The 20,107-nt window shown below is 34.3% G+C and overlaps 2 protein-coding genes across 4 annotated transcripts; both read right to left on the minus strand.

Annotated features, from left to right (window-relative positions):
* Positions 1-415: 415 nt before the first annotated feature.
* Positions 416-9,767, minus strand: LOC121741562 (dynamin-related protein 3A-like). 3 transcript variants are annotated; one of them, XM_042134391.1, is made up of 20 exons: positions 9,185-9,767; positions 7,920-8,202; positions 7,775-7,803; positions 7,588-7,689; positions 7,181-7,249; positions 7,040-7,099; positions 6,489-6,602; positions 6,327-6,375; positions 5,391-5,500; positions 4,835-4,927; positions 4,607-4,699; positions 4,382-4,519; positions 3,814-3,927; positions 3,628-3,723; positions 3,479-3,521; positions 2,663-2,811; positions 2,438-2,584; positions 2,007-2,059; positions 1,476-1,575; positions 416-989 (listed from the first exon to the last, which is right to left on the minus strand). In XM_042134391.1, exons 1-20 carry the CDS (start codon positions 9,560-9,562, stop codon positions 717-719), a joined length of 2,493 nt encoding a protein of 830 aa, XP_041990325.1. In that variant the 5' UTR covers positions 9,563-9,767; the 3' UTR covers positions 416-716. The 3 variants fall into 3 exon arrangements, with proteins under 3 accessions (XP_041990325.1, XP_041990326.1, XP_041990327.1); XM_042134392.1 differs by lacking the exon at positions 3,814-3,927; XM_042134393.1 differs by lacking the exon at positions 2,438-2,584.
* A 1,976-nt stretch (positions 9,768-11,743) lies between these two features.
* On the minus strand, positions 11,744-12,337 carry LOC121741685 (protein FLOURY 1-like). The gene has a single exon (XM_042134564.1). It carries the CDS (start codon positions 12,335-12,337, stop codon positions 11,744-11,746), a length of 594 nt encoding a protein of 197 aa, XP_041990498.1.
* Between the last annotated feature and the right edge of the window lie 7,770 nt (positions 12,338-20,107).

The following is a 20,107-nucleotide window of genomic DNA, read 5'->3' on the forward strand; positions in this document are numbered from 1 at the left end:
TGTATAGTGTATGTAAAATATCAATAAAACTGTGTTGATATTTTCTTGTACTTGTGTTGATATCCACATGCAGTATTATTGATATTTGTAATACACTATGTTGATATAAAAAAAACCCACGAAAATAATCATATGATATCATAATAACGATATTACTCTTTTGTTGATATTTTGTCTACTATTTATTGAAATTTATAAGCTTTAATCTCATCCACTCATTTTAAAATCTAAGGGTGTACATTTAGTCCTAATTTTAGATTATGGTATTATAAGCATTAGAAGAGGACTATATTATAATACACAAATATATGGTTGATTCGGTGACAGACCAAACTGAACCGAAAACCGATCGGTTTGATCGGTTTGCCGTGGATTCTTCAGACGCCGATAATAGAGAAAAAAGTGACAAAATGAGTTCATCTGCCAATCAAAAAATTACAAAAAAAACGAATATCGATATAGTATGAAATTACAGGGACTCAGTAATAGTATAAATGCACACTATACAGAGAGTGTAGTTTGAAGCTTGTCAGAAAAAATGCACTTCGCAACCAACCCTTATTTCTAGAAAGAAAGGTTACCCACTCGCTATAGCAGCAGCTCCTTTTATTATTAGAAGCTTTCTGTAAAAGGCAAAAATCTTGATTTAACATAAAGAACACTGCGTAGGAAGTCGTTTAATTGCAGATGTTGGTTTTGCAGCATTCTTCAAGGACCTAAAAATCGAGTGTTGGATAAAGACCAGACACTGAACTGCGTCCACTGCCATTGGTTTCTGGATAATAAGGAGAGTGCAGCTCACCAGAATGCGATGACTTCCGTGACTTGGAGTGTTTAGGTGATGCACCATATAAATCGGTGGAACCACTGCTGGTGTTGTATACAGATGAGGTCGGAAGCCCATGGATCTTTGGAAGACCTGTTGTATCATTACTCAAGCTGTAGCCCCTCTCAATTGTCTCGGCTTCAAGTGGCAGTTCATCCAATGTCTACAACACACAAAAAACAAAAACGCGGGTATTATTTACCAGCAACACGCCTTTGTTCAGAAATTACAGTGCCCGTGGAAAAAAATGAGGAAAATCTGTCACACCAAATGTATCACTACTTCCTCGTGCAACTAACTAGGCAACTACAAAAAGTTGATTACAAGTCCAGAGTCATAAGGTTTTACTATGTAGCCTCGAGAAACAGGGATATGCATCATCCCAAATTTATGTTCAAGGGCCTAATCAACTTCAAAGCTTGAATTTTTGTCAGCTAGTGGAAAAGGTGAAAAGGGATCAGTGGGTGGGGGGACTGGGGGTGGGGCCGTGGGGGAGCATGGAAAAGCGTCAAATGAGAAATTGCTGATCATGCATAAAGATAGGAACATCCATTTGAATAAGGCTAGGATGGTGTCACTAACATGTAACTGAAACTTTTTCTCGTGTCTAACCCAAGGTATTGACTAAACCACAAATACAAAGACTTACGCGGAATGCTTGCTGCAGGACCCGAAGTGTCTCTCGGGTACGCTTCCTCTTAGTAGCCACCTCGTCTGGTTCCTGTAACATTTCTTCAAACAAGTTGTCTCTGCTCAAACACAGCCGAGAACATGCATCAGCTATTTGTCTTCGGGAAAGTTCAAAAGTACTTTAAACATGGGGGAATGAGAGTAGGAAATTGCAACTAACACGGCCATTATATTCAAATGTTACATAGCAGTGGACATCCATGCTAAATTGCTGCTAGAGGCAAACAACCAAAGGAAAGGGTACTAGAGTGTCGTTGAATTTCTCATTCAGTTTTTTTTTTGTATAGGGTGGAAGAAAGTATTAATCAAAATAAAACATTGTTCGATTGGGAAGGTAATCTAGCCTGCGTTGTATCATTGCATGGCATTTTCTAAACATGCTGATTTACAATTTCTTGATTCCAATAAGCCATACTTCCACCTTATATTTCTCATCCTACTTTTGCTTCCCCATCATCCAAAATTACCATAACTTGGAAACATAACATACCTGTAAAGCTTTTTGATGAAAACATTATGGAGCTCTCTTTTTGTATGGTGAACCTGCAAGAAGAAATATTCATGTGTATACAGTTATGATCAAAGAAGAACAACTTAAGATGCATAGATTAAACAGGTTACATAAGTAATGCAGTGATTAAAAAAGAAAAGGATAATGGAACAGATGAGACTTAGTGCATATACGGCAGCTGCATCCCTGACCAGATATTCAAGGAATTAACACGGGGTTTCAGTCAAAATGGACATAAGACTGAGATTGAGTGACTGAAAAGGAATCAATATTCAGATACAAACACACGCCATGCTCAGAATGAAACATAGGTCACTAGTAATAAATCACAGATAAATTGTAACAGAAATAACAGAATACTAGAATAGTATAAGCTGAACAAAAAACTTGAGAAAAAGAAATTAGAATACCAAAAAATGCATAATAGCCTTTGGTACAGAATCCTCAATGTTCTTCCGTACAATATCATAATATGATCTCAGCAACAGCTTTGTTATAACAATCTCAACAGCCTCTTGTTCTGAGTGGGTTTCCAAGGGCCTCAATACACTAGGGGGCTTAATAATGAAGAAGTCGGTTAGATGGCATGGAATAAAATATCTCCCTAAATATATTGATTACCAAAGAGGATATACCTCTCTCAAATGAATCATTGAGATACTCTGTTCCATGGTCTGAACAGGTTCAATGAATTGTTTGCTGGTTGAATGTTCTTTTGTGGTTGCACGATTATCATTGCTGCCAAAAATTGAAGATATTCCCCAAGATGAACCAACATTGTTACCTGTTTGAATATGTAACAATGTCACATCTAATAATGACAATCATTCACAAAAATTGCATGGCAAACGGTTGATCAATTTCTATCTAGAAAGCAGGTAAAATATTCTCAAGATAGTGGAACTTGGATCTCGAAACAGAATGCAAGCCTCCAGCTTGAAACTTTTTAAAATAATTTGGTTCTTATCATAAAAACCACTTCTTACGATAAGAAGTTCAACATCATTTCCCAGCTCCTCAAATTGAAAGTCGTGCTTAAGTCCCACAATCTCGTACTTTCATTTCAGTGATGGAAGACAGAGTGCAACTAATGAACTTCATGGACTTTTTTTCAAAAATAGAAGGAAAAATTGGTTACATACAACTAACCATTTGCAAAGGCACATGATATGCATTTTACAATGGATTTGGCAACTAATCAAATTCTAACAAATTTTGTTTGCAGTCTATTAGAATTGGGCCTATCATCCCCTCAAAAGGCCTTGTAAAGGGAGAGAGTTATCCAAACTCATATATTGAAGGCAGGATTCTTACTAACTTGATGTGGGATAACAGTCTATGCAACAAAAATTCCAGCAGTATTGTTCTTACTCCTCCAAGGAGATGGTGTCATCAGATTTTAAGGGTTTATTCACACAGAAATTGTTCCTGAAATAAAATAGCAGATGTACCTGATGAGGAACTTTTCTCTAATTCTGCAACAGGCCGAGCACCCTTTTTGCAAAGGAAAGAGCAGCAAAAAAAGAAAGTAATTAATCACTTTGAAATTAAATAAAGTATTTGGCTCCACAGGAACTTTGGGCATCAGTACAAAACTCACCTGCTCTGGAACAATTCCATTCACTTGCCGACCAAGAATAGCACGAGACTTTAGACTTTTCTCTGAGTTTATTACTTTATCTGAATCTCCAGCATCCTGATTGATAAATGCCAACCATTTATTAGCTAACATGACATTGTTCGGAATTGGAGAAGACTGTAACTCATCAGTACAAAAATTGTGGACCTTCTGCCTTGAAACAGGTGTGGCAATCCTGGATAACTTGGTCTGTTGCACTGCTGTCTCAACAGCTTTACTCCCACCAATAAAATTTGGATGGGAAGTATTTATATAATCCATCTATATATAGAGTAGTTAAGTTTCAGCTAATTCCAGAAGTAAATGAAGCAAATTTTTCATGAAAAAGACTATATAATAGGCAAAAGTTTAATTATCCCCTTATATTAAAAAGATTTAGTCCATTCATATCCCAAATCACCTTAGGCTGGAAAAGGTTAACTATCTCCTTATAGTACTAAATAGATTCAAATATCACAATACATTGGAAATCATTTCTTTCATAATATCCACTACTATATTAGATTGTTTACTGTAGAAAACAGAATAACTATACTGAATCCATAAGACAGGTTCATCACAAAAAAAAGTCAGTTGACTGTTAAGTAGCACAATAAAGTATATTCTGTATCAAATCCTTAGGTGAGATAAAAGATGAATAACCAGTATTTTTATGAGGCCAAATAAAAAGTATGACAAGGTGTGAAAAAAAGGTATACGTCCATATGCACAATACCTCCATTTCAATTATATGACCAATCATTGTCTCTGACGGCTCAAGTCCTTCTCGCAGAAAATTACCAATAACCTCATCCATGCGCTTCCGTAGGACCGGAAACCGTTGCAATTCATTAACCATACAACGATGGCTCATCTATAAACAACACCCAGAGAACATGTCCAGTTAAAAAGACAAAAGGTAACAATGGGCCGATTCAAAAGGTAATTTCTATAAATATACCTTCATTAACTCATCATATATAAATCTGGCACATTGAAGACTTGGATCCAACAAGCGAGCTATTTGTCTTCTAACAAGAACCTCAAATGGAACCTACGTGTTTGAAATTATTTGGCATGAAAATGTTACATGGAAAGAGAAAACACAAAATGAAGGCGCTTGCAGCTTTCCCTGACCTAGAAGTATAACAAAACACAAATAGAAAGGAAAGTAGGAGCAAAAACCTACATCCGGTACAAACAATGCAGATCTCGGGCCAGTTGCATTTTGAATGGCAGTACGGATGTCATCATCAGTTAAATCTTCACAAGGATCTACTTCCTGCACAAAGAGAAACAATTGCACTAAGCAAATAGAAGCTGGATACAAAGGAATTGAGTAGATAAAACATCCATAAGTATGAAGCTCAAGAAAAACTGAATCTTAGATAAGGTAGTAGCAAATTGCAGCAAAATACATACGTTCATCGATCTCAACAGTGGAGCAACATAATCCAAACTATTTTTTTAGTATCTTTGATGGATTGGTGGATGGGGGATTAATAAAGCCATGACTACGACGCATTTAAACATGTTTCGTTTTTAGCGAGCATGGCTTAATCATTTTATTGTGTTGTTTGTCTGAACTAATTAATACACAGCATTATTAGCTTCCAGTTTTGACTAGTTGACAAAACAAACGAATAATCATATTCATATTTCCTTCATCTCGGAAACAAAATTCAAGATAAAATCAAACTCGAACACAACTAATTTACAAATTCAATCAAACAGGAATCACAAACCTCCAAGCTTTTAACAAATATATGTTGGAAAATGTAATGGATTCTTGCTCCACCAGACAGCTCAGAAGTTGACATCTCTTCATTTTTCCCTTCTATCATGGAGGAGAATGCTGTTTTAAACAAAATAAACTCCTCAAGTAAGCAGCATTTACATAAATCTTTTTGAGGGGAGAATATCAGGAATGCAGCAAATGGACAGATGTGATCATCAATGGTGGGACAGTTTCACATTTTTCCAGTCTTAGACAAACATAAGAATGACTATAAGTGATAATTGGGGAAAGTGGCCCTAGATGCTTACAGTACAGCTACCATAGGTCAGACTTTTATATGATATATGGAGTAAGTTAATTTAATTATTAACAGCACAGTGCATACAAAGAATATATGAATCAGTTTACTATGCATTAGTAAAACAGTAGTACAAGATAAATGAGCATGCATGTACTTCAGTACTTGTCATGAGTGGTTGATGTGTTTATGGAATATGGAATATGTAACGAGTAGAGGTAAATATCTAAAATTTTAGCATGACCTCGGACAGAAGAAGGAACATTTGAGTAAATGATATTGTCAAATGTTGAATGACAAAGCTTGTCTAGAAGAGTAATATGTCCAGATAGGTGGCAGAATAAGGTAGATAAGAGTCTTATCTACATTATTCTCTCTCTTACTTTTTTTTATCTCCACTTTAACTATTTATTATCATTTTTCTAAAATGAGTGCAGAAAATGAAATGACCCAACTACCGCGGAACGCAGGGAGTATTTAATAACTATAGCTCACATCCTTGTATACAGGGACATTGAAGTTTTAAAGCAGTGCTCGTGCAAAATCCCTTGATGGGGATGATTGGTGATGAGAAGTGACTGTGATAAAGGTCTAACTTTTAAATGACCTAATTATCTAATAAGTTAATACAATTTAAGTCTTTACCCTCCGAATATTTTGAAAGAATGTTCAGCAGCAGTGCTCCCTGGCCAGCCTGTTCATCGCAAGAAGGTCAAATATTAGGATCAAGATAATAGGTAGGATAGCACCAACAGCCATACATATGAATATATGATCATTTTACATTCATTAAGAATACAAACAAACCTTTGATTCAGTAATTTCTCCATAGCTAGCATGCTCTTTTGCAACAGTGACAAGGGCGGCACTAATGCGGGTTTTCAATCCTGGAAGAACAGTCTTAATATGCCGAACAAGAATCTGTAACAAGAACAAAGGCAATATCAAGCAAACCGAAACTCAAAAAATATCTGTTAGTTTTCATAAAGCATCAATATCTCATGCTCTAAAGTATAGTACTAGTAGATCTTAATTTCCCTTTTTACATAAGACAGACAGCATTTGAGCATCCACGTTTCAACCAGCAAACTAAATTGCACACCGAAGGGAATGCTCTGAGTCATTTCAATGGCACATTTATGCTCATCAGTTAGGAACCCAGGTAACACGCATGCAAGTTGACAAGTATGTAAGCATGTAACAAAACAATGCAAGGATGAAGAAAGAAATCCAACTATGAAGACCAGAATAGAATAAGCAGTTATCCAGAAACTACATGTTGAAAATAGATGTACTGTCAAGGATACCTATAAGAAATCACATAATATTTAAATAGAACACAGTCTAACATCATATACCTGGTTCAACTTCTTGGCCAACTGAGGCACTCCACAACGATCAGCAAGATCATTGTACACCTGCAGAACATATACTTAAATCATCTAAAATGAGAAAGAGATCCAGAAATCAGTTCTTAAAAGAAAAGATCATGGTCATACGTGGCGACTGCGGAAGAATTTCTCTTCTGCTACAAGTGCATCCTTGATGGTCCGCCTAGACATAATATCCTGCATAATTAATAATCATCAAGGGCATAAGCTGCACTTGCAAAATCCATCTTGCAAGTTACATACAACACTGCTCCTCTCTCCCCCTACTATATATAGTTCTGTTAATTGTTCTCTAATCACTATACATTGGGAATCTTCGGACTTGACACTAAAAGTTAATATTCTTAGACCAACTCTAAGCAATACATCAACAAAAAATAGTGCATCTGCATTGTATTAAAGTATCATCAATACTCTATAAAAAATTCTGAAGGTTTAGCATAAGGAATTAAATGAACATATTGTGTAGAAACAGGTAACAACTGGTGGGTAAGAGTAAGAACAAGGAAAATCACCTCTTGACTGCGATTAACAACACCTACATAACCTAGGCGAAGTGGGATAACTTTTCCAAGCAAAAAGTTGCAAGCATCAGTACCCCTGTCCATAATGTCCAACTGAAACAACAAAGCACCACCAAGATAAAAATAAAAGCACATAATAACCAGGTTCATTAAATCAAATTATGCTGGTGAACCTCACCTTAGTAATTACACCAATTGTTCTATACCCTGCAGGTACAAACTTGAAAACATGAAATCCAGAATCCAGATAATAACACTAGAGTAGAAGCAAGATATCGACTCTATAGAGGTCATTAAAAACGATGAGTAAATAAAGAAGGTACCATCGGGGTCAGCCATTCCAGCCATTTGAAGTGCATCTGAGTTTGCTAGATCAGAATTTGCTGGTGTTACAGCCAGAATTAAGCAACTTGGACGCTTGATATATGACATTATCATTGTTCTAATGCGAGCCTCAATATCTGATGGCTGATCGCCAACAGGAACTTTAGTTAAGCCTGGTAGATCCACAAGTGCAATGTCTAGAACATTGGGGGAGAAAATCTTTAAACGGATTTGTTTGTCCGATACACCTTTGTTTGCCCCAGCTTCTCTCTCAGTTTCAGCCTAAACAATAATTAAGCTGATCAAATACTGGAAAAAAGCTATGCATCACATTCAAAGCTGTGAAGGCCCTACCCTCAACGTGACACAGTGACACAAATATACCGGAATCGTTAACTAAATAGAATCCATCAGAAGCTAATCTTTCATATTCATGGTTACTATTTCTACCAGAAGTTGTCCTTACTTAGGTGAAATTATGAAATAATGTAAGAAATTCAAATAGTAACAAGTCCCAGTGAAATAGTGAACTTGTAATTTTGTAAAACATACCAGCATTGCATTATGCCTAGCAGTATCTACAGATATGCATTACTGACACACAAGAACTAATATTAGTGCTTGCAATTCAAAAGAGAAAGGAATATCACTAAAAGTATTTTGTAAGTTTTAAAATCTGTTCAGATTTTCCATCTTTTCACATGAGTTTAACTGTATCCCCTGAACCCTTCAAAAGTACATAAACAAAACAACTCACCACCCCTAAATATCAGTATAATGGCAATCATAATGTGCTTAATTTTTAGTAGTGTTCACAAATGTATTCTAGTTATTGTAAGTTGAGTTCAGTCCTGACCGGTATAAATTTTACAAACATATTTGTGCATGACAATCACTCCACTGAATGAATGTTTGGGCCATATTATGTTCCTAAATGTTTTCAAGATCTCCGTATCTCAATTTCAAATCAACTTGCCAACACACTTTATGAAAAATAGTGTGATCAGACCCCCAGCACCCGTCTCCTAATAATCTAAGTGCTTTAAGTTTCAAGTTTAAGCCAAGTACCAATAAACTATTTTTATTTTCAATAACTTAGAAATTTGTCACTTTACAGAAACACATCTCGTCCATAAATCATACAGGTGGCTTCTTCACCAAAGTAGCTTAAAATAATAGGATTAACTCTATGCTTAACAATTTTCAATATATATGCAAAGGCATTTCGCAGCGCTTGATAAAACACAACATATAAGAAAATTACCTGAATCTCCCTCCGAATCTCGTTGAAATCAAAGAACTTCTTCCCGTTCAGATGCAAAAACTCCCCCCACTCGTCTTCAGTCCCGTCTCCCTTGCTTTTGGTCTGCACCAGCTGCAGCACGAGCGGTCGGCGCGTGCAGATGTCATTTCCGCGCGGAAGGAAATCGCGACCAACCAGCGCTTCCAACACACTGGATTTGCCGCTGCTCTGGCTTCCCACCACCGCCACCTGCGGCAGCTCGATGGTCGACTGGCTTCCAAGCTGCGAGAAGATGTCTTGCAGCTTATTCACTATCGGTATGACCGAGTGCCCTAGCGGCGCCGTCGTATCAGTACCGTTACTCGCTGCCGCTGCCGACGACGATTGCTCTTCCGCCATGGAGTCGGCTGATTTCAGTGGTGAAAAGGTGAAATACAGAGTTTAATAATTGCGTGAATTGTCAAAATTACTGGATTATTAAGATCTGAATTGGGAGATCGCGAGAGTGATTAGCTGAAAACCCTAGATAGGCATGGTGGTGTGTGTGATTGGAGGTGGATGAGAGAGAGAGCGTTTGAATTTTGGTTTAGAGAGAGAAGAATAGCAGAAATGAAATCGTGTGTATATATGCGAACGTTCTCTACCGCTTGCGATACAGAGGTCGCATAGTTTTTTGTTAATTATATGGTGTAAACTTTTTATCTGTAAATATTAACTTTTAATATTTTTTAAAAATTTTATTATAAGAATGTAATCATAACGGGAAACAGAGTATGAATCATGTAGTGAGATTCTTTTCATTTTTATAAAAACATAGTGATATTAAAAATTTGGATTGCTATCTCAAATTCACAATTATAAAAAATATCTCAAAACACTTTTATATATTTATTAATTAATGGGGTATTGATTTTGAAGGTTTACAATTTTTCATCATTGTGGTTTTTTGAAAAAAAAAATGGAGAAAGGATAATTGAAATTGAATGTGAGTCCATCTGTGGTGCAGGCTAATGAAGCGGACATCTGTGGAGCCGTATAGGTGGTGATGGCACACCACTCTCTAGCCAATTCACAATTAATGAGTCCAAATATAAAATTTGAAATGGATAATAGATATTCAAATTGCAAAAATTAGTGAAATTATTACTAGTAACATAAAATTTGGAAAAAAAAATATCAGTAAATTTTATATTTTTGACTTTTTTTCATTCGTGTATAAATGACATATGGTATTGTTTAATTAGAATAAAAAAGGAAAATAAAAGAAAAAAATACTACTAGTATTTATTCGATTCTGTTAACGTTATTTCTAACATCATCAAATACATCATTTGGTATATATTAATAGGAAAATTAAGAAAAATTGAAACTTAGTAATTATAATTTCTTTCTCAAACATCACGAGACAGGTTAAAATTTCTTAGATTTAATTGGCCGTTATCCCAATTTTTAAATAATTGCCAAATGTTGTCTTGAAGGTTAAGTAATAGATGTCGTGTTTTTTCGCCAGTAAATCCTCTTTTAAGGGGTGAAATTGAAAGCATCATATCACTTACTCAAATGAGAGATTTTTAGTCAATTTAATCTGTGTGTATATGCTATGTTTGTAACGTGAGTTTGTAGGCAGAGCAAATAGACAATGTCGCACATAGAGATATTCTCTTGCAGTATAAGTAATTTGTAGACACATCAAATAAAGCTTTCAAAATTATTGAAGTGTGTTGTGATTGAATTATCGTAAAACTAGATGTGTTGTGTAATTCATGAATTGCGATAATTTAATTATTGTGATTTTGGAAACAATAAACCCACTACACTGGAATAGTTCAAAGGTAGACCAGATGAATTTACAACTAAATAGAGGTTTTAAATCTCAGCAATATTTGAATTTGATGAATTCAAATATTGAATTATGGAGTTTGAAAATCATGTGAATTCAGGTCTTCCAGGCTTGCAGCCCATGTTAGTGGTGATCCAACACTTTTAACGCTGGTTTTATAAAATTGGAAATACATATGGGGAGTAATGGTATATAGCCTAATTGGTCAATAATATTACATTTCATAATTGAATATGTATCATGGTTGACTCACTAAATTAAATACCACAATTTAATTCTAGGTGTGGATAGTTAGTGTAATAATTAGTCATATTACCCCTCTAACTAATATAATTCTACTATAATTTATCATCAAATGATAGTGAATTACAACATCTGAACACACCTTAGTGCATATTTAGTAGGATAAATAATTCATCCAGGGATGAAATTTTATGAAGGGATGAAATCTTATGAACAAAAATATACTCTTACAATATAGTGGAGTACTACTATTTGCCCATTTATTTCTCTGCTAACTATATGAAATATTATCAATACTAGAGATAACATAAAACAGATGAAAATACACCTAGAAGACGACGTCAAAAATGTCCTGACAATTTATAACGAGATATCTCCATTTATATTTCTACTAGTTGTCCTAAAAAATTAATGTCAATACACATTGTTTAAATAAAACAAGAGGAATCCAATCCAAAAAAAAATCAAATTAGACTAAAACAAATGATTAAAAAAAACTAAGGTGACAAACAGAAAAGCGATTCCTTCACTCCGCCGCCGAGCTGCTGCCGCAGCAAGCCGAGCTCCGCCTCGTAACTCCACACCAGCGACTCCAACGACTGAATCACCTCCTCATCGTGGACGTGTTTCGCCTCCGACAATCGGCGCTGCTGATTGGCTGCCATCTCGATCGAGTTCTTCTCGCGCTGCAGCCGCTGAATCATCGCCATCGCTTCCTCCGCCGCCGTGGCAGAGGCCGCCCTCTCTCTCTCCACCTCCGCAAGAGCTGCATCCGCTCTCCGCCGCTCCATCTTCACCAATTTCCTCAATGCCGACACCTCCGAATCGCAATTTCGCCTCCTTTCCGATACAGAGGCATGCTTTCCATCTGATTTTCGCTTCAATTTCGCATCAATGACCTTTTTTGATCTATCAACACTAGAAATATCAATTGGAAACCAGAGAGAAGAGAAGGTTTTGAAGCCGAAGGAAATCAGCAAAAAGAGGGCGAAAATCTCGGATATTTCTTTGAAATTCCACAACGCAAAAAATCCGAATCCGAAATGATAATAAACAGAGGATAGATGATCCAAACATATTACAGAATCCATTGGAATGGATTCTAAAAAAGGTCTGCAGAAGAGAAGTCTACTACAACATGAATGAGAGATATAGAGATAGAGATAGAGATAGAGATAGAGCAACGGTCTATAACAAAATGATTATATAAACGGTAAAAAAAAGCAAATAAAATAATGTTGAACCTGATAATTTAATTATGGTAAAGGGTTAATTACAAATTGGGGTATAATTAAGTTGCCTAGATTTTATGTGATTCAGTCCATTTTAAGAGTCATAAATTCTCGTCGAATAAGGTATGCTGACTAAGTTTATCGAGACTTTTAATTTCAAATGAATAACAAATTATATTAATGAAACTTTACTCTAATAATAAAAAGGTATTGTGCTTAAAATCATAAACTTTGCTTGACATTCAATCTTTTCTGTGAATTAGATAGTTGGTCGCTAATATTGTAAGCTCAAGCTTTGTAGTGAATTTCCACGAGTTTGAAAATTTTCCTAAATTAAATTGGGTGTGGAGTGTTGGATTATGTAATTGAATAAAGCAGTCAACATAAGAAAACGATGTCACTTTTAATGGTTTAAACGACGTTTTTTTGTGTGTTACTTGAGTTTTATTATGGCAAAGGATTGATTAGAGATGATGCACGTAATTGGAATGAATTTGTGGCTAATATCGAGGTTTGTTCTATTTTGCTTGCTGGGATTTGGTGTGTTTTTTATGGATTAGAGTTGGCTAAGAAGATTGAGGGTGCAAGTTTTGGAATTAGAGAGGGATAGCTATGTGGTTGTTGCTATGACTAGGGATACTTAGAAATCTCTACTGATTGTCGAGTCATAGTGTTGAGAATCAGCAAAATGTTTCAAGATTTTAACTCGGTCATGTTGTGGCATGTGCACAGGGAAGAGAACTTTATTGTTGATTACTTATCACATTATGCTTATATGGTCCACAACGACGTTCATTATGCTTAGTTCTTTTTCCATGCTAGGCCCGCTCTTTCTACCTAAAAAAATCTTTATCAAATTTGGGCGAAATTCCAAAACGTTGGAAATTCACTGCACTATAGGAGTTCATGATTTTTGCTACCAAAATTATAATACTAGTTCGTAAAAATGACATAATTTAGATAAAAAATTATAATTTCATAGACCAATAACATATGAATATATTTATTAGACTAAAGGCTCATTTTGGTCCTTAACATATTGTGATTTTTTTATTTTGGTCCAAAACATTATCTTTTGAATTATTCGGTCCCTCACAATAAAAACGGGTCACATTTGGTCCATTTTGGACGGTTCCGTCAAAAATTTGACGGAATTCCCCCTCCAGCATCTCCGCTGCCAAGCTCCGCTGTACCATCACCTTCTGTCCTCCTCCTCCCTCACCAAACCAATCCAGCTCCCTGCCACCGCACCATGCTCCTACCTCCTTCTCCAGCACGATTTCTCCTTCACCTACGGCCAGCTGCCGGTCCTCGCCGCCTACACACCGCCGCCGCACTGCCCCTCCCCAAGCTCCGCCAAAATCGTCCTCGAGTGGACGGCGACGTGCAAGGGCAGGCAATTCGACCGCATCTTCAGCGTCTGGATCAGCGGCGCCGAAGGCCTCTGCTGCTGCACCGCCGAGCCATCCGCCACATGCATTATCTGGACGGTGAAGAAGGACGTCACGAGGTACTCCTCTTTGCTCTCCACAAACATATTTTGAGAATTTGGTTTCCACCTTAGGGTTTCCGTCAAATTTTTGACGAAACCATCCAAAATGGACCAAATGCGACCCGTTTTTATTTGTGAGGGACTGAATAATTCAAAAGATAATATTTTGGACCAAAATCAAAAAATCGCAATATGTTAAGGACCAAAATAAGCCTTTAGTCTATTTACTGTGACTTGACCCGTCATGTGATCTGTCAAAATGATAAAAGTAAAACCTTAAACTAGAGTCTCAAATTTATTTGTCACGGCTTGTTAAGACTTATTCTCTCTCCAATAAATCGGGCTCAAGTAACAACGGCAATGAAGGGAGCTTAATGTTTTATCTTTAAAAAATAGAAAAAGGTAAAAAAAAAAACTCAAAAACGTTAATTAAGTTTTCCTTTTTTTGAGATTTACACCTTGAAATTTTGCATTTAATTGAAAATCCTGATGTAATTGATTGTGGTATCAAGTTAAGGAGTAAAAGTGTAAAACTTCCGAAATCCCATTTATGTTTTGAACGGTAATTAGGTTTTAATGGTTCACTTTCGAACTTTAATATACTGACAAGTGACAACCTAACACCTAACAAACCAAGAATGATCAAATAACACACTAACAGTAATATAAATAAACTAACAAATTAGTAATGTTAAAAAAGTAAATGTATATCAACAATATAAATATTTGGTTTTATGTTTTAAAAAGTAAATGTATATCAACAATATAAATATTTGGTTTTATGTTTTAAAAATGTAGTACGATTCAATCAAAAAAATATGTATACTTGTATCAAATTACCGAATTATCATTAGAAATTAAGAATAAGTCTAGTTTGCTGTTTGTATACTTATATTTTATCTTTTTCATTAAATAAAAATGCTCGGACTCAAGGACGATGGGTAAGAATTCATGATCCACACAAAACATAAAGAGCATAAACTAACATATACTCCTAATAAGATGCATCTAAGTTCTAAATAGTTCCAAAACAACAGAGCTTAGCCTACCTATAGCATAGTCATGAAAAAAAAAAACAAGAACATACGAACTAGCTATCAGACTCTAAAAAAGTTATGAAAGAGTAACAAGAACAAAAATGACGATGCACAAACACTAAAAAACTTGATCGTCAAGCACAAATACACAACATCATATATAAGTTCCTACGACTTGATGAGCACTTGCATAAGCATTTGTGATTTCTAAACAATGATGATAATAATACTACAAAATAGTTAAGGGCGAAACTACGGTTTGCACTTCTTAATGAATAAATAGAAGTTAGGGCAATTCAATACAAATAAAAGTTAAGGCTGTATTTATCTTTATGAATAATGACTAATAATCTCAACGAAAGGCTACAGCATGGAGGTAGTGACATCCCTGACCCCTCTTTTTCACCAGTATACGAGAATCTTCAGTTTGGAACTGGAATATACCTTATTCCAATTATTACTATGTTCCCTTTTTATGTAGGTAAGATGAAAATAATCTCCATATTGTTTTTATTATATTAAGATTAATACTACAATAGTAAAAATAAGGAAGCACACAAAGTAGCTTGCGCTAGCTGACATACTTGGATTTTACATGGTTTTAGAGGGTGGTTTTATATGAATTTGATCATATTTTGTCTATTATTGGGCGTGTTTATATCTACTTCTCTATTATGTTGGTATGTTGACTATTTTATTAAGAATGTGTAGAAAAATGTACAAAATATGTGGATGTGCAGCAGCCTTGATTTGAGACAATTTTTACTGGAGATTTTAAAGTCCAATCATCCCCTAATGCATATCAATCTCTTAGTTTTTGAAAGAGCTTCGTGTGGGTATCTTGTACGCCTCAATCGGAGTTCGTAGAAGAAGTTATGGCCGTTATAAGAACACTGCGCTGTCTAGAATGTTTCACGCGACCGGGTGAATTATTACCATGTAAATTCACCCGGCCGGGTACGGTAATTCTGCGCTGAAAGAGTCAGAAAATGGTAAAAAATGACCACCCGGCCGGATGAATTTACAGTGTATCAATACACCCGGCTGGGTACTGTGTTTTGGCGAATTATTTTGCAGAAAACACGATTTTTGAGAAAAAGAAAAAGGCTAGGGTTGCAGATACGAAATTCATTCTACACCTACCGCCTCCAACACTCACACACACCTCCAAGAACACTTGGAGAGAGAGAATTGAAGATTGAAGACTTCCAATCGGAAGATTGAAGTTGTCATTCCGTAGATTCATTCTCACAGGAGTATCTTAATCTTTTCTTCATGTATTTCGTAGAATCTTTTGTTTCAAACATGGTTTTTACGAAGAACATGAGTAGCTAAACCCTTTTTGTAGAATTCTTGGTGATGATGCATTAATTCATAGTTTTTATCCAATTGATTTGTGTTCTTACCTTGCTCTTGTAGTTATTTGATTATTCTTAGGTTTATTCCTTTCAATTGCTTGATCACCACTTAATTGTGTAGGATTAATTAGATTAATCGGGACATGAAATAACTAATCTGAAAGAAGAATAATTCACACCTTAATACAGTAGAACTCGGGAGAGTTGAGGTTTTGAGTGAGGTCTTTGATCTTATCGTTCGTTTGGGAGTTAGGGGTTTTAGGATTAGAAGGGACTTCAATTCTAGCATCTAATCTACAGGTTTCTCACCTCGGGAGGGAGTTTAATCTATATTTGTGATTAACTTAAGAGTTTGTAGTACTAATATATTTCTATTTAAATATTGGGCTGCACTAAATAGTTAGAAACTTAGAATGGTTGCTTGAGTTCGTACCTCGACCTTACAAGGAAGCCTATTAATGGAATTCGATTTTTCCACTTTGGCTATAAAATAAATTGGTATAATTTTTTAAATTTATAAAACTATCGACATTAATAATAATTTTTTAAAGTATTAAACTCAAATTAAATAGTACTAACATGACTTAAATAAAAATGGTGTTTACAAATCGTACTCATATGAACTATATGTAGTATATAGTTATGTTATTATGACAGTTAAGTAATTTCGTTTTTTAATTCGAAGAGGAAAATCACTATCATCCATGAAGAACTATGTTGAAAGATTCTTTGCAGTGAGACAACAATTTATTTTTTTAAATATCTACAGGGACAGCTTAATGGTGGGATTAAATTAAAAAAAATTAAGTACTACAAGTTTCCCATCTTAAAATAATGCTGTACAGCTCAGTATATGTAAAAGCCCATTTAAGAAACATTTAGACAGCTTCGTCGGCTCTATTTGGATTGTTTAATTTGGTACCTACTTGTAATTACTGGATTAAGAAACTGCAACAAAATAAAATAATTCACATTTGGATCCCCTAGGCATATATAGAAAAGATATGGAGTACATGTCTATATAAGATGGTCTCATCACATGACATTTACTTCCTTCATCCGTTCATTTCTTTTTTACACGAGTTTTAAAAAATATTAAGAAAAATGGATGGAGAAAAGTTAGTCAAATACATGTTCCACTTGTATATATTAGTTTTACATGATATATGAGTGAAATTAGATGGTGGAATGTGTAGCCTTTTTACCATTGTGGTAATTATAAATCGGGACTCCTATCCGCGGACGGATCAAAATGAAAAAACGAAGCTCCTATTCACGAACAGAGGAAGTATCATAAATTTAATTATTTCTCATTTACTTTAACTTGTGCTTGGTAAGTGGAGATAACGCTGATTAAGAAAGGGTTAGTCTAAAGAGTTAACTGCACCAAATGACCCTAACTTTTGCACTTGTTACACCAGTGACCCCTAACAAAAAAAATAGCACCAGAGGGGCCTAACGTTAAATATAATCACGCATGAAGTTTTTTCAGACCAAAACACCCTTAGGCCCTAAAAGGGCATTTTTATCACTCCATTATATTGTTGACATGTGATTTTTGCCACATTTCAGTCAGCAACTTCTTATGTAATTTTGTAATAAGTTTTTGTACTTCATACGTAATTAAAATTTTATCATTATTTACACTTTCTAATTTTTTTATAATATACATATTTATCATTATTTGCATTACTTAATATGAACATAATAAAATGAGACAATTTCTTCCTTATAAAACTCATTTTCTGGTATTTTTCCGTGTTTTTATTTCCCATAATTTATTTTATTTACATTGATTTATGGATCAATTTAATTTATTATGAAAATATCATAATTTTGCAATAATAATCTATAAATTTACATTGTCTTATTTCAAATACTGTTATTAATTTATAAATCTTGAAGGATTAAATAGCTAATATCACATGCTTGAATTTTTTCAAAATATTACTCACGTTTCAATTTTATCATGAATGGCAAGAAACTATGCAAATTTATATCTAAAGATTGAATGTTCATATGATATTAAAAATTTCAGTTTGAGCTAAATTAAAATTACATCAATAAAATATCAATCATAAAAATCGTCTTAAAGTTAGGCTTAAAGTAACAAATTAGTTCGATGATATATAATAAAATAATATTTTAAATGTCAATATTTTCAATAAAATAATTATTTATCATTTAATTAAATGTGAAATATTTTTTATTCTGTGTATTATTGATTCAGATTTTATTGCATAAATAACTTCACTTTTCCATATTCTTGTTTCTCAATGAATTTTCTACATGATATAACTAGAGGGACATAAGAATTTTTTTTTGTACAGATACTGACAAAACTTTAATCACGTATGACGTACTAGAACTTATTAGGAAATCACTTAAGAAGCTGCTGACAGAAATGTGACAGAATTCATATGTAAGCGAATTTAGGGATTGCCAAAAATGCCCTTCAAGCTATTTGGGCATTTTCGTCTGAAAAGTGGCTAAAAAACTCCATTCGTGATTATATTTAACGTTAGGCCCCTCTGGTGCTGTTTTTTTTTGTTAGGGGTCATCAGTGTAACAAGTACAAAAGTTAGGGTCATTTGGTGCACTCCACTGTAGTCTAAATTAGTCAACCGTTAAAGATATCCAATCACTTACATTAAAGTCAAATCTATTTTAGTGTAAATGTCACATCTACTCCATCAATTTACACAAAATTCAAACTTAAAAGAATATTTTCTATATTATGTCTCTTTTATACTTACAAAATTTGAAAAAAAAAATGATTTTGGTTTAGTGTAAACCTAAAAATAGGTGCTTTTTTACTCAAAAATAAAAAAAAATGAGATTGGTTTTGGAGTACCATTATATTGGAGCTAGTTACCTATCTAATTTTAGGTTTTAGTGTACGACTGAAGATGGTCTTAGAAATAAAAAGTAATTAAAATAAGACAAAGGTATAAATAAAAAATAATTAAAGTATTGTTAGTGGGGGATGAATCTCATTTCTTTATTGATAAAAATAATTTTAAAATTGAAAAGTGCACATTCTTATAGGACAAATTAAAAAAGAAAGACTGCATATTTTTATCGGACCAAGGGAATAGTATATCAGCGATCATTGTAGCTTCAAAATTTAGGTAAGGTACGTTATTGGAGGCAGCTCACTCCCCATCCCCTTCAATATATTTTTATATAATCTCGTGATGAAAAAAATGTTTTATTTTGAATGAGTTAGAATTCAAATTAAAAGGGGAAAATATCCAAACAAATCACGAAAAGTTGGTTAATTGTTGCTAAGTCTCGTAGTTTTCAAAATCTGAGAATTGAATCACGAGAGATGAAAATTAGATATTATGAAATTTTGTTTCCTTTCTAACGAAATATATAATGATAAATCATCAATTAGTTGCTGCACTATCACATATTTTGCAGAAAAATAAGACGGATATGATAATTGCGAAATTTTCATCTTTCATAATTTTATTTTTAAATTTAGAGTGAACTACATAAATGGTACATGATCTTTCACTTTCGCTCATAAATGATACCTGATCTTTATTTTATATCATTTTTGGTACCTGATGCAATTTTCATCCCAAAATGCCCTCTAAACATATACATTTTTCCATTTGTGTCATTGATGTTATTTTAGTCATATACAAAACTAAGTACCAAAAGTGATATTATAAATTAACAATTAATTTATTTTTTAATATCATTCAAATATACTTAATTATAATTATAGTTA

Source organism: Salvia splendens, chromosome 7, assembly GCF_004379255.2.
Source record: "Salvia splendens isolate huo1 chromosome 7, SspV2, whole genome shotgun sequence".
Classification (NCBI taxonomy): Eukaryota; Viridiplantae; Streptophyta; class Magnoliopsida; order Lamiales; family Lamiaceae; genus Salvia; species Salvia splendens.